Below are 15,638 nucleotides of genomic sequence, written 5' to 3'. Positions count from 1 at the left end.
GGAAAAGGACCTGTCTCGCTTGGTGAAGGCATTGCCAGATCGTCGGCCTTCCGCTTTCAGTTAGGAAACCGAGCCAACAAATCATTAGATAAGATTCCCCTTCCAGAGGGGAATTTTACTACTGACCTACCTCTTTGGAACCATTCTTATTCTGTGTTTTCCTCTCGATTGCTAGAATTCCATGGACATCGATATTTCCTCTCTTTTTCCTTTTCACTAGCTTTGCGACTGAATTGGAACATGATGTGTCCATGGACAAACTAGCGATCGAAATATGTGTTCGGGACGACGGCGGTACCTATTTTCGTGGTAGCCTTAAGGAGAAGACATATGGGTATAGATGCTTGTTCGAGATCGACGGGATATTCACATCTCTTGGCCTTACTTCATGGATTATCATCCTAGATGAAGAGCACTTCCGAGCCAAGAAGCAAGCCCTCAAAAGATGGAGGGAGACACGGCGGCGCAGCCCCGAAGAGGCACACGAGGAATCATCATCGGATGCAAAGCTTCTGTCATGATCGGCAAGCTTCTCAATAGCCCTTGCATATCTGAAGGAATTCCAGGTTCACCGTGTGTGATCTAGGCCTAGCTATTGGACGGAAGCATCTAACCACGCGTTTGGATTTGACTTTCATGTCGGAGGCCCTCCACGCAACATGCACCCTGAAAGTCAAATACACATGAGCAAATCAACATAACAGTAAGAGGATAGGCCTCGCCTTTTCAACTGGCATCATCACGCAAGTCCCGCAATCTCTTGCCTCGTTAATCTTGTACTTCCTCCAAGAACTTATCCTTCGACCAGTTGACTAACCTCGGTGATGCACTCGATCATCACCCACCTCGCGAGTAGAGTATTCCCTTTAGATCTCAAATCGGCTCAGTTCGAACTCGAGCCCATTGAACCTCACGAATTATTACAGGAAAGCTGTTTTCTTGTCTTGCTTGTGGTCTTTATCTGGTACAAACTGATGAGTATCTCGGAAACCCCACCCCAGCCTCCAATGCTGTGCTACGACATTGACGACGAGTCGCTCCGCCTGGTCCTCCAGATGCAGTTGAAGGACTTGGAGGATATCAAGGAGAGTAGCAAGGGCAAGTGCCGAGTGGACGAGGTCTCTGATCTCGACCTGGCCGTCGATGCATACCACGCGGAACTGGAGTCGCAAGCTGTGCTCGCGGCGGATAGGTGTATGTGCAAGAGCATGGTCAAAGCAAATCAATCCGACGGTCGTCTCATTACGATTCTCACGAAACAGGAGAATCAGGCCACTCGCGACAGAGAAGCGGCTATTCGACTCAGCAAAGGGGCAACACTCGGCAAGGACGCGTCTCCTACGAATCTTCCCGTCTTGTCAGAGGAGTCTTCCGCAAACGCGGAAGATGAGATGTTTCTACGAAAGCTCGCATCTCTCTACGTCTCTGTTGACTATGGCGAGGAAGGGAACGACGAGGAGGAAGAGGAGGAAGCGGAGGAAGAGCCAGAGTCGTCATCGTGGGCGGCCTCCAGGAAACAAACCGATGCGGTAGCGATTAGACCGACCAGGCGAGAGAAGAAGACAACATGCGACAGCTGCAAGGATGCCTACCACCCGGTAGCAGTCGCTCAGCTTCCATGCAAACACAACTACTGCCGCGACTGCCTGCGGACCCTCTTCGAGCTCTCCCTCACAGACGAGTCGCTCTTCCCGCCGAGATGCTGCAAGTTGCCTATCCCCGTGGACGGAGGCCATGCCAGGGTTCTACTACCCCCGAAGCTGGTAGGAGAGTTCCGGGCAAAGGAGGTCGAGTTTTCGACGCCCGACAGGACGTACTGCCACAGGCCGACCTGCTCCAAATTCATCCCCAAGGAGTTCATCAGAGCCGACGTCGGAACCTGTCCGCAGTGCCAACAGCAGACGTGCACGATGTGCAAAGGCGCCGAGCACGGGAACCAAGACTGCGCGCAGGACACACTGATGCAGGCGCTTCTCGAAGTCGCCGCCGCCAACAAGTGGCAGCGCTGCTTCTCCTGCCGAAGGATCGTGGAACTCAACCACGGGTGTTACCACATCAGTGAGCCCTCTCCTCTCGCGTTACCCCTGCCCATCCATGCATGCTCTACATCACGATGAGTGCGACGAGTAAGCTGAGCAAAGGTATTTTTTCCCTTCCTGACAAACAAAACAGCCTGTCCCTGCGGATCCGAGTTCTGTTACCTCTGCAGCCTGCGGTGGAAGACATGCACCTGTGACCTTTGGAACGAGGAGCGGCTCTATGCCCGCGCTAACGTGCTTGTCAATCGGGAGGCCGGCGCAATTAACTTGAACGCCGCGGCTAGAGCTCGGCGTGTCGAAAGAGAGGCGCGCAACCTCGTCGCACATCACGAATGCACTCACGATACCTGGATGCGCCGCAACGGTAGTTTTCGATGTGAGGAGTGTCGCGACAGATTACCAGAGTACATCTATGAATGTGCCCAGTGTCGTATCCACGCGTGTCACAGGTGCCGACATAATCGACTCTGAAGTGCATCGAAGGAAGAGGAAATAGATGGGATATATCGATTATGGTGTTCAGATCTTTCAAGGAACCTTAAGAGCACACTCCTTTTCGACTTGTCTTGGCTAAGAAGAAGAGCTTCAATGCTCGAATTAGATAAATAAAAAAGATGTCATATGAAACAAGAGCCATTATAGACTCGTAGATGCGGAATTGGCGTAATCCGCAAAAGTGATTGCGGCCAGTGTGGATTGAACACACGACCTTCAGATTAAGTGATTGAAGTTGACTTCAGTCTGACGCTCTCCCAACTGAGCTATGTCCGCCACCTTTGATTGGTGATCTTTCGGAGCTCCGCAGCTCTAGTAGTGTTGCGCGTGGTCCCGGGCCCGCAGCCGGAGGCCCGGAGAAGAGAGAGGTACCCTTCGTACCCAAGGGCATCTTCCACGACGACCTCACGCCTCCGGGTATCGTGAGGTGTGCTTCCAAGTCTGAAGTTGTCTCGATTTTTATGATCCCTGTGACTTCGAGGCAGAGACCCTGCAGTCAGTCTCTTCTTGCGTCGGAATTCCTGGAGCTCGTCGTCACTCGCAAGTTGTATTGGCTGGCATTACTAAATTTTGACGAAAGAGTTCAAGCAATGTACTTTGTTTGTGTATCGAGCATCTCCTCTCGAACTTTCGTATACGCTAGCTAATATCATACTCTTCTATATTCTCATGCGCCAAATTTCTCGCTTTTTTCTCCCTCATATTTCAGTCGATAAGCATCAACCGCAACTCTCAAGCCAACCACCCAGCATACGTACTCAACTCCTCCCGCCTCGCACCCTCCATCTCCCCCTTCACACCCAACAACCGCACCCTCGCCCCCTTCTCCCTCCCCCACCCCTCCAAGAACGCCTCGACTCTCTTCTGCGTAGCCTCGTCATCCCTCATGATCAAAGCCACCGCATCAAACCCGCCCGCGCCAGGCACGACGCCGCCCAACACGCCCTCGACACCACTGAGCGCATCAAGCAGCTCCGTCTGCGACTCGGGCTCAATGGGAACACCGCTCCCCTCCCCCATAGCCCGAATCAGACTCCTCACATCCGCAACCGCGCCGCCGACCTTCTCGGTCTCCCCGTTCTTCAGCGCCGAAGCAAGAGCCTCGTTCTTGCCCTGCAACTCATCCCACAGCGCCTTGCTCCCCTCCGCGTCGGCCTTCCTCCACTCGAGCACCTTCTTCACCATACTCACCGTCTGGCTACCGCAATCGACATCACACATGCGAAGACACACGCCCGCAGGCAACCCCGTCCCAGCCTTGTCGACCTCGACGTCCCACGCGAGCAACTCATCCACCTTCCTCACCAGCGCCTCCGAAAACCCGGGGCTGCCCGCCGCCCCGAGATCAGAGAGCAGAGAGGGCGAGAAGCGGCGGTACCGACAGCTTCCAAACACCGCGGCCGCGACATCGAACCCGGACCCGACCTTTCCTTGGGCGGCGCAGTGCGCCGCCTGCGCGAGGTTGTGGAGCGTGTGCTTCCCCGCCTCGGAGTTGATATCAAAGAGCGACGTGGGGAGGTGATGCGTCAGGAGCGCGGCCGTCAGGGAGGTGACGAGCGCGGCGGAGGAGCCGAGGCCTGTCTTGTGCGCTTCGCCGATGGTGTGGGGGTACCGCGCGAAGCGGGTTCCCTTCTTCGCTGCCGGGATGGCGGTGCCGGAGACGGCGGAGTCCGGGTCGTTGGATGAGGAGGGCAGGGAGTAGTAGTCGTTGTCGGCGAGGATGATGAGGCGGGTTGAGGTGAGGGCGTGGCTTGGGCGCTGCTTGTTGATGCGGGCGATGTAGGTGAGGGCGTAGCTTAGCGTCGTCTCGACGAATGTGTTTGGGCTGATTTTGGAGCCGCTGGGAGGAGGTTAGTGATGAGGTGAGGTGAGTGAGAGTGAGAGTGAGAGTGAGAGTGAGTGAGGCAACATGAGATCTGGGGTGAGTATGCTTGCGAAATGTGATGATGAAGTTGATCATTAGCGGAAACATTGTCAGGCACATATGAGAGGGCATGGCATAGCAAAAGCATAGCAAGAGCACAGCGAAATCTCAACACGACCCAACACTCATCTGCCGCGTGAATATCTCAAAAGCCCGCCCCTCATCAACCACATCCCACCAAAGCCCCGCACCGAAACTCTTGAAGAACTTTTGAGACATACAGTTCCCCTCAACACACCCCAAGCTCATGACGAACAGACTACACAAAAACCACCCAAAAAAAAAACACACACACCGAAAGATCCGAGGGAAGAGAGGGGCAGCAAAAGCAACTTACACCTGCAGCTGCGTAACCGTAATCCCGCCATCCTCGGGCGCGAGATGGAACCCGTACCGCCAGACGGCGTCGACAAACTGCGGGCTCTCGACGACGATCTCGGTCAGGTGCACGCCCGGAATGGTGTGGATCTCGGCGGCCACGACGTTGATACGCGCGCTGAGCCCGAAGACGAGGCCCGTGTAGGCCCGGTCCAGCACCAGGTAGCCGCCCGCCAGGAGGACCTTGCCGGGCGCCGAGACGGCCGTCGTCGTGGAAGCCGTCATTTTTTCTTTTCTTCGGTAAACGTGGTCTTGGGTTAGGTATCTAGTGGTGTGTATGTCTTTTCGGGGTTGGGTCCGGTTTGTGTGAGGGGTATGTGAGATCTGTACCTCAGATTGCAGGTCGATAGCAGATATCTACGGCCTTTGAATCTCGCCAATTGAAATAAAGCCGTTACGCAGCTTGCGATGGCTGGAATCTCAGTGCGCTTGAATATGCGGTACAGCTGTAAGATGAGGCCCAGTGAGGGGTGGGTTGTGTGATGACGCAGGCGTGATGGAGGTGAGGGCAGCTAAGTAGTTGAAAGTTTGGGATGCGAAATCGCATCGTGGGAGGAACGAGCGCACAGTGCTAGGGACACGTGCGAGGGAGCGGATTCATCAATAATGCACTGTGCACATCTCTGGTTCCAATTCAACGAGGAGCCTTAAATCATCGCCAAAGCTGGTACACTCTGAACGACAACCAGAATTCCGGTTCCAGCGGACAGACACTTGGATTGAACTCAAGTTTGCATACTGTTCAGACTATAGAGGACAAGTTACATGTGCGTCAGCACATTTTCATTATCCAAATCTATTGAACTTTACACACCGACAGCAAAACATCACCATCGTCTTCACACTGCTGGTCAATTGTTTGAACAGTCGACAAATCTTATTTTGTTGGATGCTGCCGGTAATATACATACAGCAGGATCACATGCCCTCATGACATGTCGTCGTAAACCGACCCCCAGTACCCTTTCCGTCCATTCATGATCCTCTATGCTGCGTTGCGCTTCTATCCGGCGCCCTCTTTTTTATACTATGCTTGAGTGGGGTTGTGTCTATAGTTTGGGCCGTTGGCCGTCATCGCTCGCTTTCCGATAAAAAGCCCCTGAACGGGTGCTCAGTCGCCGTGACCCTTTTGCTTCCGACAAACGCCGTACCGACCCAGTATCCCGATTATGGGGGTATGAATTCGACTTCCGGTTCAAACTCCAAATTCCAAAGCCATGTGACGATATGAAATGCTTTCGGCGCACTGCCGCAAACCAGACTGGCCGCCGATCCTGGCCAGGCACCCTCAGTCCACCTACTTTCAAAGCACAACGGGGTATCAAGCAACGCGGTAGATGAGGGCAGTTACAAAGGAAATGTGTTCATCGAGGGAACACGCAGAGCAGCTGCTCAATGCGTGATTCGATGATTTGACGAACAAGGTAGACAAGACAGGTGTTGGAGTGAACTTAGTTGTGTGCAGCAGCTTCCTCACCACCGCCACCGCCAAGAAGCTCCAGCACCTTGTTGACAACAGCACTGGGGTAGCCACGGCAGAGCATCTCTCCAACTACGCCCTTGGCCTTCTCGCGCTCCTCGACGGCGAGGTAAGCACGAGTCATAGCCTCGTATGTGCTGGGCTCACGCTTCTCATGGCCGACAGAGTCGTAGATGGCCTGAGCTTTCTCGATCTGCTTCTCAGCGGCCCAGCCGTGGATCAGCGTGTTGGCGATGTAAGGAGTCATCTCAACACCTCGTCGGCGCATCTGACCAAGGATGGCCTCAGTGTCGACAACCTTGTGGTTTGCAACCATGGCCTCAAACAATGCTTGGAAGAGGCTAGCGTTGGCGGTGACAGCCCGGTCGGCCATGACAGAGTCGAAGACCTTGCGGGCGCCCTCCATGTCGTGGAGGTTGCAGCCACGGGCATGGATGAGCGCAGCGAAGTGGACGGCCTCGGGCTTCTGACCGGACGTGCGGATGGCCTCAAGGACCTTCTCGGCAGCAGCCATGTCAACGGGCTCGAGGGTGGCGTGGGTGTCGACAAGAAGCTTGTAGGTGTGAGCAGTGGGGGCGATTCCCTTGGCCATCATGCGATCGTAGTAGGCAAGAACCTTCGCCTTGTCACGCTTGGTAGTCAGGAAGAACTGCATCATGCTGTTGTAGGGAGCAGGGCGGGCCTTGTAGTTGGGCATTGCCTCCATCTCATCGAACAACTCCTCCGCAAACTTCTCGTCGCTGACGCGGCAGAGAGCGTTAACAATGGTACCGTAGGTGACCGAGGTAGGCTTGATTCCTAAAGCTCGCATCTCGGCGAAGTAGAACAGGCAGTCGTCGATGCGGCGAGCCTTGCCCAACTTGCCAATCAAAGCATTGTAGAGAAAAGAGCTGGGCTCGACACCCTCAGCCTTGGCACGGTGGAAGATTTTGACAGCCTCGGAAGCCTCGTCGAAAGTCTTGGCGGATTCCTTGAGGGTGGTGATGTACAGGCCGAAAGTGTTAGCGGAGGGGGCGGCACCCATGGCAAGCAGCTCCTGGTGGTACTGCTCGGCCATCTGGCGGTGACCAATGGTGAGGCAGGCGCCAACCATAGCATCCAGGATGCTAGACCAGCCGTAACGGACAACAGCATACTGGGGCAGCAGGGGAACATCAGTGCGGGCCATCGCGAGAATGTCGTTGCAAAGCTCCATCTTGCCCTCGCGAGAAGCAGCAGAAATCAACTTGGCGTAGGTGATGTAGCGAGGGTGACGGCCAGCACGGCGCATGTTGCGGAAGCGACCAAGAGCGTCGTGGAGTCTAGGGCCCTTACGGCCGTGAGAACCCTCGAGTTCATCAGAGATCAACGAAGAGCCCTTGAAGTCGGTGTTGTGCGCGTAGGGGTCAAAAGAATCCTCAAAGCTCGAGACAGTGGCCGATGTGGTGAAGGGAGATGCGGAGAGGTTCTGAGAAGACAGCTCGCGAGGATCGGTGATGCCACGGCTGCTCATGAACTGGTGAACGAAGTCAATCCCCTCCTCAATTTCGTCAGCATACTCAGGGTTGGCAGCACGAATGCGCTGGAACATGAGCTCGAACTCGGCCAGACCCTCAGCAACTTGGCCAGATCCAATCATCGCAATGGCGTACATTGCAGTTGGCTCGATGAGCGCCGGGGTAACCGGGGTCTCCGGAGCGCAGAGAACGTGCCAGTAGCGAGCTGCGGAAGCAACGTCGCCCTGACGAACGCTCAAAGCAAGAAGTGCCATGGCAGGGGTAGCAATCTGGTGGAAGTTGATAGGCAGATTGGCGAAAGCAGCGACGGCGGTGTGCTTGTCGCCGTGATCCGCAGCGCGAGTGGCAAGGCTGCTCATGGGGTCCGCTCTGACCTCAGCCTCGACAACCTGGGCCCAGCGGAGGGCCTCATTGAAAATGCCGCGGTCAGTGAAAGCCTTAACCATGCCAGAGCTGACAATCGCGTCCTTGATATCGCCGGCGCGGACGCCATACTCCGTGATGATCTTCTCGTAGAACTTCATCGCACCGTCAACCTTGTCGGAGATGATGTAGGCGTGGATGACAGAAGCGTACACTTCGGCGTCCAACCTGTCGTTAAGGGTAGGCTCGCCGTTGTCGTTAGCAACTGCAAGGTCCTTGTACTCGTTGTAGCACTCCACAGCGCTGACAAGGTCGCCGGACGTCGCGAAGGCGGTGATCATGCTGGGGAACATGGCGGCGAAGGGGGTGACACGGTTCAACTCCATGTGCTCGTAGAGGCGGAGCATGTCAGTAACACGCCCAGCTTGAGCACAAGCAGAGATGAGCTGGTGGTATGACTCAGCAGAGTAGGACGCCCTCTGGGTGAGGACAGACTTCTCAAACATGTCCATGGCAAGATCGAGTCTGTCATCCTCGGAAAGAATGGCATGCTCAAGCTCGTGGGAAGCGAACATGAACTTGCCGGGCTCATCCATGCCACCGAAACGCACCAACTTGTCGTGAAGAGTCTTCTTCAAAGAGGCAACCTCGAGGGATCGGGCGGCAAGGAGACCAACAAGAATGTTGTAGGTATCGCTGTCCGGCACGATCTTGCGACGGAGCATGTCGGCGTAGACATCCAGAGCCTTAGTAACCATCTCGTTCTTGGCAGTGGGCAAGTGAATGGCGGCAACCAACAGAGCGTTGTAGGCGCTCGCGATAGGCTGCACGCCGGCGACGAGCATGGCCTCGAATACGGCCGGAATCTCAGCGTAGCGGCCATCCTCAGAGAGCTTGTGAAGGTGGTCGGCGTACACCTGAGATTGAGGGTCGAAAGGAGGAGTGGCAGTTCGGGCTACGCTGACGGGAGTCCGCGATCTGTCGATTGCTGGGGACTGGTATGAGCGAGCGGCGGAGCCATTGTGGGACGCAGATCGAATAGAGTGCTCAGAAGCCTCTTCCAAAGCTTCCATGCGATTCCTGAATTCGATTTCTTTCTCGAGTGCTGCGTCAATCTGCGCCAGGGCGGCCTGTGCCTCTAACGGAATTGGCGAGGCCTCTCCATCTTGGGTGGCGGCGAGCTCCTCGGCATCGTGGGCCTTTGACTCGCCAACGAGAATGGAAGCTGGTGAAGGCTTCCACTCAATCTGGCGCTGAAACTGGAACTGGGTCCATTCCTTGTCGATATCTTCTTCAGAGGCCTGCTGCTCCTGCAGCGCCTCGAAGTAGGCGTCTAAGCTTCCATGCTTAAGCTTCTCGTCGAGCTTCTCGTGGTGATGCTGGGGGAGGCCAGCACTTGTCCGCTCAGCGGTGTGGAAAGCGGACTGAAGCTGGAGAGACTGAAGACGACCAAAGCGGTTGGTGTTTCGGCGCGCAAATGAAGGTCGGTTTTGTGTGTTGAGGATGGGATGTGTGGCAGCTACGACGGACTGGGCGTAACCGTGGGTGAATGACTTTGCGAATCCTTGACGGATGAAGTTCTGGTAGAGGGAGGAGTAGATGGTGGGCATTTAGAAGACGCGGCGGAGGGGGGAATTCTGTATGGCAGGATCGTCAGTCAATTTGTGGTTTCCTTTGGAGTTGTTGCTGCATAAACGGTGATCGACAAGATTTGCGCTGTGCTTTCCGCGTGTTCAGATGACACATGTTTTTTTCCCTCCTCCGTTTCTTGGAGGAAGCTACGCATTTGGGGTTGTTGGTTGTTTCGCCACAGCCTGATAAAAAAAACGCCGGGCGAACGGGGATAACGGCACAGGCGACTTAGACAGTCGCCGGGGGTTATTGAATGGTGACAACTTACATAGGGAAATATGAAGAGTCCGTTGCAGGTTCATTTGACAGCACTGTAGCCGCCAAATAAACGCGCGATCTGATTAAAGAAGGGTTATTGAATTGAGTATTGAAAAGCAAGAAGTAGGAGGAAAGCAAAATGATGACGGGGAGGGGGCCTGAGGTAGAAGTATTAGTCTGAGGCGCCGATAGATTTGGTGACTACCCGTACGGATACTGCCATCCACTACTGCTTGCTCCGTACCAAATGTCTATGGTGGCCGCAAGGGAAAAAAAGAAGTGCAGGGTATACCGATCGGTAGGGAGGTGGGAGTGGGAATGGGCCTGGGAATGGAAAATGGGAGAGAACGGGAGCGCGTTTGAGATCGGACGGAGTCGATGAGGCGTACTACAGCCGATGCAAAGGAAGTCACTTTTCTACGGTTTACAGTGTGAATGCCGCAGCTGTCATTCTGGTAGGTACTTTGATGCCTCTGCCACCTCAGCTGAAGCTACTACGGATCGTCCACCGGCCACGGCTCTCGAATCCCTCCTTGGCCCGTCACGGCTGTCTCTTTCAGACTCTGGAAGGAATGGAGAATGGAACAGAAGGGGGGCCAGCTACGGGCACGCTAGACAAGGGCGAGTGGCAGGCCGCAGGCCAGGGGAAAGGAAGCAAGGCGAAGGCGAGGGACTTCACATACGGAGTAGTGTAGAGTCTCACTCGCACTTGCGCGCACTGAGAAGCCTGGGGGAGAGACATACTCGAGAGAAGTTGGAAAAAATACCACAACAAGAATATGCGCAAAAGACTGGGGAACTTGTTCGCGTGGATTCGGAGCTGGCGCATGGACTGTGCCGACCTCGTCCAGTCATGTTGCGCGCTGACGGGAGAGGTGCGGGTACGCGACGGCCAAGGGTGGATTCGGGAACTTTAATTACTAAGGCCGTTGTGGCCGTCCGGGCGAGCAGCTCCTTCCAAGTTCCAGCTCCCAAGGCTCCAATGTTCTTTCGATGACTTGTTGCTGCCATTTTCCATTAGTGGATACATTGTGGCTACTCCTTGATATTAATGACTCAGGCAGCAAACCCCGAACTGTTTGCGACCTCTGAGTGGCTGGCCACTGTCTCTAGCCTCGTTTTACTGTGGCTCACTCCCTTGTTCACGCTTGTTGGGTTTACGGACCAAGCATTGAAAAAGCAATGCTGGTTCATATTGGAATGGGCCCTGACACTGACAGTACATCCATCCATAAGATCTAGCTACGATACCGTGAAAGAGACTGAGAAAGGGGGATGGGCAGAAAGGTAGACACTAGATGGCCTCAATGTCCAACTCTTCCCGAGATCTGCCCTCTTCCTCCCATTAAACTGTGCCTTGGAAGCTGACAGGTGACGACGGCGTGTAGCTTTAGAATACGGGATGAGATGAAGTCGGAGACGGGACGGATACGTCAAGTATACGCCCCCGGGGCCGACTATGCGTGTCATAGGTACGGATACTGGACTCCTGGAGGTGTTGAAGGCGTAAAAAGATACTTGTCGCAAGTTTGAAAAGCCCGTTCGGTCACAAGTTCACTTTGAGCCCCTCACCTCCCTCGGCTTTCCAAAATGGTTCCCGCAGCGAGATGACGACTCTGACCTGCCGCCTGAGGACGCAAGATTGACTGATCATCGCTGCGCATCAAAGAGACCCAGCTATATTGGTGCTAAGAAGCGGACTAAAAGCTGCGCTGGAACGTCAACTTGACAACGCCTTGGAACGCCTGAACGCACACGACCACCAAAAACACGGGGAAATTTGGGGCTGCGTCCCAGGGGTACCTTAGGAATTGCGTAGGTACGTAGCGCAGGGGGCCTCCCAGGGCTCACGAGTCCAGGCGATTGCCAAATCAGGCCGATGACTCTTTGATGTCTTCCCCCCAAATGGCCCCCCTTCTGCGAGAAGAAACCGGCACCAGTGTACTGGATTGCGTGGGGCCGCTTCAAGGCTGGAGACATTTTCGAAGTTTTTGACAGAAATGCATGTGGTCTATCTCCAATGTTTCCCCGGGGCTGTCCAATCGACGTGAGGTTGAACGGATAGAAGGTACGGGATACCGACTCCTCCCCTGGCAGAGCCAATTTGGAAGGTCGTGGACGCGAATAGACGGTACCCGTGCCGTGGCCAATCAGAACCGGTGCAATGCTGGGAGAAGCCGGAAGGCGCGGGATGGTCGGGGAGTCCTTTCTGCCTCCACTCGGGAGCCACTCACCCAAGGTCAAGGAAGGACCAAGTGCTCAGTTCCGTCCTGTCGGGAAGCTGCCTCCAGCCCCGCCGATTCCATTCCGTTCCCACCCATTGCTATGTTTCGCCCACTGAGGTACGAAGTGCCTACATACTGGCTGGCAAGTGGCTGCACAACTCTGCACCGTCCACACTTGCCTCCAGTTCGCTCCCCTGCTCCGGTACTTCCCCGCCGGTAGCGTCTGCTAGTCGTCCCCATTGGTGATTCACCACCAAAACGTCCATCCTCGTACGCAAATTTTTCAACACCAAACCCAGGGGCCATGATAGCTGAGGCGGACCCTTTGCTCAGCTACCACCGTCTCCTATTTCGATGATCGTGGCTCAAGGTATCTGTCACTGGTAAGATTGGCAGAGCTGGACCAGCTTCAACTTCTGGATATCACGCATCCTCGACCTGCTACTTACGATCAGACATTGCCAACAATGCTTCCCAAGCCACAACCGTTGACTTCAGGTGAAGTGAGGGTTGGTACCAAGCTATGGGTCGCCTCCGCCAGCAACACGGGCAAAAGAAGAAACAACAAAACGCCAGCATCATATTTCGACCCTTTTTTTAGCATTCCCAAATTCCCCTCTCATAACCCTTGGTTTGACTCCTTTTCCTGGGCTGTCTGAGACCCGGCCTGGTACGGATACCTACATAGGTAGTTTTCTATCCCATGCCCTTGGGGCCTGTCCTTCGTCCATCCCTTGCCTCCGCGGACGAATGGCGGCGCGCCCAAACTGACAATGTAATCTGCCCCTCCAAGTCCCCGTGGACCCTTTGCTTCAAGGGTCACTTACCGCATTTCTCTGAATCTCGAACACGGCCCGGAGATGGCGATGAGATCTTCATTGCCAATTGTCTCGTCAACTGGCAGCGGGAGCCATATTGGGCCAAAAGTCAAACTGGCCTGGCGGTGTGAAGCTTCTCAGATTCCCTGTCGTTACTATGGCAAGCCGCAGACTGTTGTCAAAGTCGTACCCTAACAAACGCGACGCGTCGAGACAATATTGAGGAATCGACATGTCCCTGGAACCCCTCCTCCGCAATTACTGTGTAGAGAGGCACGATCGTACTCCGTATAACCGGCAGCATTTCACAGGCCAATGGCAGACACCCTGTTAAACGTGGCCAAGCACCTGAATTTCCCGCGACTCGTGGGGGCGCCTCACAATCTTTCACATCACGAGGCCATTCCTCCACGAAAAAGAGCCGCCATCGATTCTGCGGCACGGCGCAGAGCCACAGTCTCACAGATCCTAAAACAGGATCTCGGTCAGGCACAAGCTCCCCCGCCAGACATGGATGACCATGGATGATGTACGCTGCAAGGCGCAGGTACCTACCTACTCGCCGCCGTTGAAACCCTTTAGGCTCCGAAAGCTCGCGAACACAGGCACGTCAGACTCGGAGGAACGGGCTTCTGGTTGAGCCGGCTTACCTCCGCCGCCACGGACTGAACGAAACTTATCCCCGTGCCTCCATCATAATGCAGCATATGCTCTCTGTTTGCCGACCGCCGCCGACGGGTTAGAGATACAGTAGTGCCACTACCTATCCGGCCGATGATCCTGTTCCCGTCATTGCCCTGGTCGCGTCTGATGCCGTCACCACGGTTCGACCGTGGAATTGCGGCTTATTCATCACCCGCCCCTAATGCGCTGCAACCTGCGCTCCTCCGGGGATTTCGCCTCCGCCTGTCACCGAGATGTGTCGGCTCGGGACTTCGGTGTGGGCTGTGGAGGATCGACGCCCGTACCCAGTCCAGCGGACTCCAGCCCAGTCTTGACAAGGTGACATGTTTGGCTTCACACTTTTTCCCACGTGGGGCGCAGCCGTGCAAGTTCACAACGTGCGAGCGGGTGCCGTGCAGAAGCTAGCATCAGGGAAGACGCATGGCGCATCATTACATACGCAACATGCCGACTTGAAAATCGCGTTTCGTTTGCAGTTTGCTTGCACATGTCTGCTCGTCACAGGTCCACTGTGGATTCACGAAAGGTGGCTCCGAGATGGAAATCCGATCATCTCGGACTACGCGTGGCTGTTGCACGAGGCATCAGGGATGATGCAAGGCTGAGCCTCCTGCATTGAACCACATACGCAGCACCCCTAGGTTACTGACAGGTGACCAACGGAACCTGAAAATGCATATCTCATGGCGTATCTGCAGAGTAGTGATTGCCCTCGCTGGTTTGGAAAACGAAGTTGCAAGTCTGTCCTATAAATCTATTTCCGCCCCTTTGATACGGCCAATCCGTTCAAGTACATGACTCCATGCCACAATCTCGAAGCTCCTGTCATTCGCCAGCATAAAGCATTTGGCATAAATCTTGGGATGTTAGCCTGCATGACGCGTACAAGTACATTATCTCGGTGATTGCTACCTTGGTAGGGTGAGTTAAACGTAGACATCTCATGATTATGTTCTCCCAAACATGGGATATATTGAACCGATGATCTGTTCAGGTTATGCGAGTAACAGGTCCCCAGCATTTCGTAAATGACACCGTATAACTATGCTGTTAAACCATGATCGGTGACATTCGAAAACCTGTTGGTATCACGTTTGCCAGTGGTCCTCTCGTGCCTGCCGCCAGCTGTTTGTGAACACTCGAGATACTGGCAAGGAAACGAGCTCCTTCCCCTACGATGTTTATCTTCAGATCAATGTCACGGGTCCATAGGGGGACTTGAGATTATCGGCAATCGCAAGACCGATACCAACTTCGAAGCTCTGTCTAACATAACCTCAGTGCAATAATGCAGATACTCGTGTGATTGTGTTATAGTATGTATATATCATATTGTGCAGTCGAATTCTATACCGTGTCCGAGAATCTCCCTTGAAAGCCAAACCCCGTCAGACTCGATCTCTCGCGCCTGTGAGGCCGGAAAGGAACAACCACTACGTATCGTAGGTGTTGTTTCCCCGAATCACCCTCTATATTTGAACCACCGAAGCCACTTGACTCCAGCGGATAGAGAAAGGTAACATTCTCATATTATCTTACCTCTTTCTTGCGCTAGCAGAGTTGCTATCTTTGGTCAAGAATGTTGTTCAGCGTAAGACGTAAGGCAGAAGAACGAATAATCCGCTTTGAGTCAAAGGGTTATCGAGATCCCCATGATCCACCCTCGTAGCCCGCGAGAATTCAGCCCACAAGAGTTCAGCCCACAAGAGTTTCCGAAACAAAAGGTGAAGTTATAGCGTAAAGTCTTGATCTTCTTGTTCAAGTTTGCAATTCTGTGTAAGGTAGAAAGGAGAAGAAAGGTGGCTTTCAGCCAGGGAATTACCGAGGTCCTCATCGTTCACTCTCG

At 54.4% G+C, this 15,638-nt stretch overlaps 4 protein-coding genes across 4 annotated transcripts; 1 reads left to right on the top strand and 3 right to left on the bottom strand.

Moving 5' to 3' along the window:
• Positions 1–1,007: 1,007 nt before the first annotated feature.
• On the top strand, positions 1,008–2,117 carry CABS01_04802 (IBR finger domain-containing protein; the record flags this gene model as incomplete). The annotated part of the gene is made up of 1 exon (XM_060538172.1): positions 1,008–2,117. The coding sequence occupies one exon, from the start codon at positions 1,008–1,010 to the stop codon at positions 2,115–2,117; it is 1,110 nt and encodes a 369-aa protein (XP_060389834.1).
• Positions 2,118–3,266: 1,149 nt separating this feature from the next.
• Positions 3,267–5,061, bottom strand: CABS01_04801 (phosphomevalonate kinase; the record flags this gene model as incomplete). Its single annotated transcript, XM_060538171.1, has 2 exons — positions 3,267–4,374; positions 4,796–5,061. 2 exons carry the CDS (start codon positions 5,059–5,061, stop codon positions 3,267–3,269), a joined length of 1,374 nt encoding a protein of 457 aa, XP_060389833.1.
• Positions 5,062–6,287: 1,226 nt separating this feature from the next.
• On the bottom strand, positions 6,288–9,785 carry CABS01_04800 (pentatricopeptide repeat domain-containing protein; the record flags this gene model as incomplete). The annotated part of the gene is made up of 1 exon (XM_060538170.1): positions 6,288–9,785. One exon carries the CDS (start codon positions 9,783–9,785, stop codon positions 6,288–6,290), a length of 3,498 nt encoding a protein of 1,165 aa, XP_060389832.1.
• Positions 9,786–11,742: 1,957 nt separating this feature from the next.
• CABS01_04799 (uncharacterized protein) lies at positions 11,743–12,045 on the bottom strand (the record flags this gene model as incomplete). Its single annotated transcript, XM_060538169.1, has 1 exon — positions 11,743–12,045. One exon carries the CDS (start codon positions 12,043–12,045, stop codon positions 11,743–11,745), a length of 303 nt encoding a protein of 100 aa, XP_060389831.1.
• Between the last annotated feature and the right edge of the window lie 3,593 nt (positions 12,046–15,638).

Source organism: Colletotrichum abscissum (assembly GCF_030869225.1).
Source record: "Colletotrichum abscissum strain IMI 504890 chromosome Unknown Scaffold_9.1, whole genome shotgun sequence".
Taxonomy (NCBI): Eukaryota; Fungi; Ascomycota; class Sordariomycetes; order Glomerellales; family Glomerellaceae; genus Colletotrichum; species Colletotrichum abscissum.
This window is presented reverse-complemented; position numbering and strand designations above follow the sequence as displayed.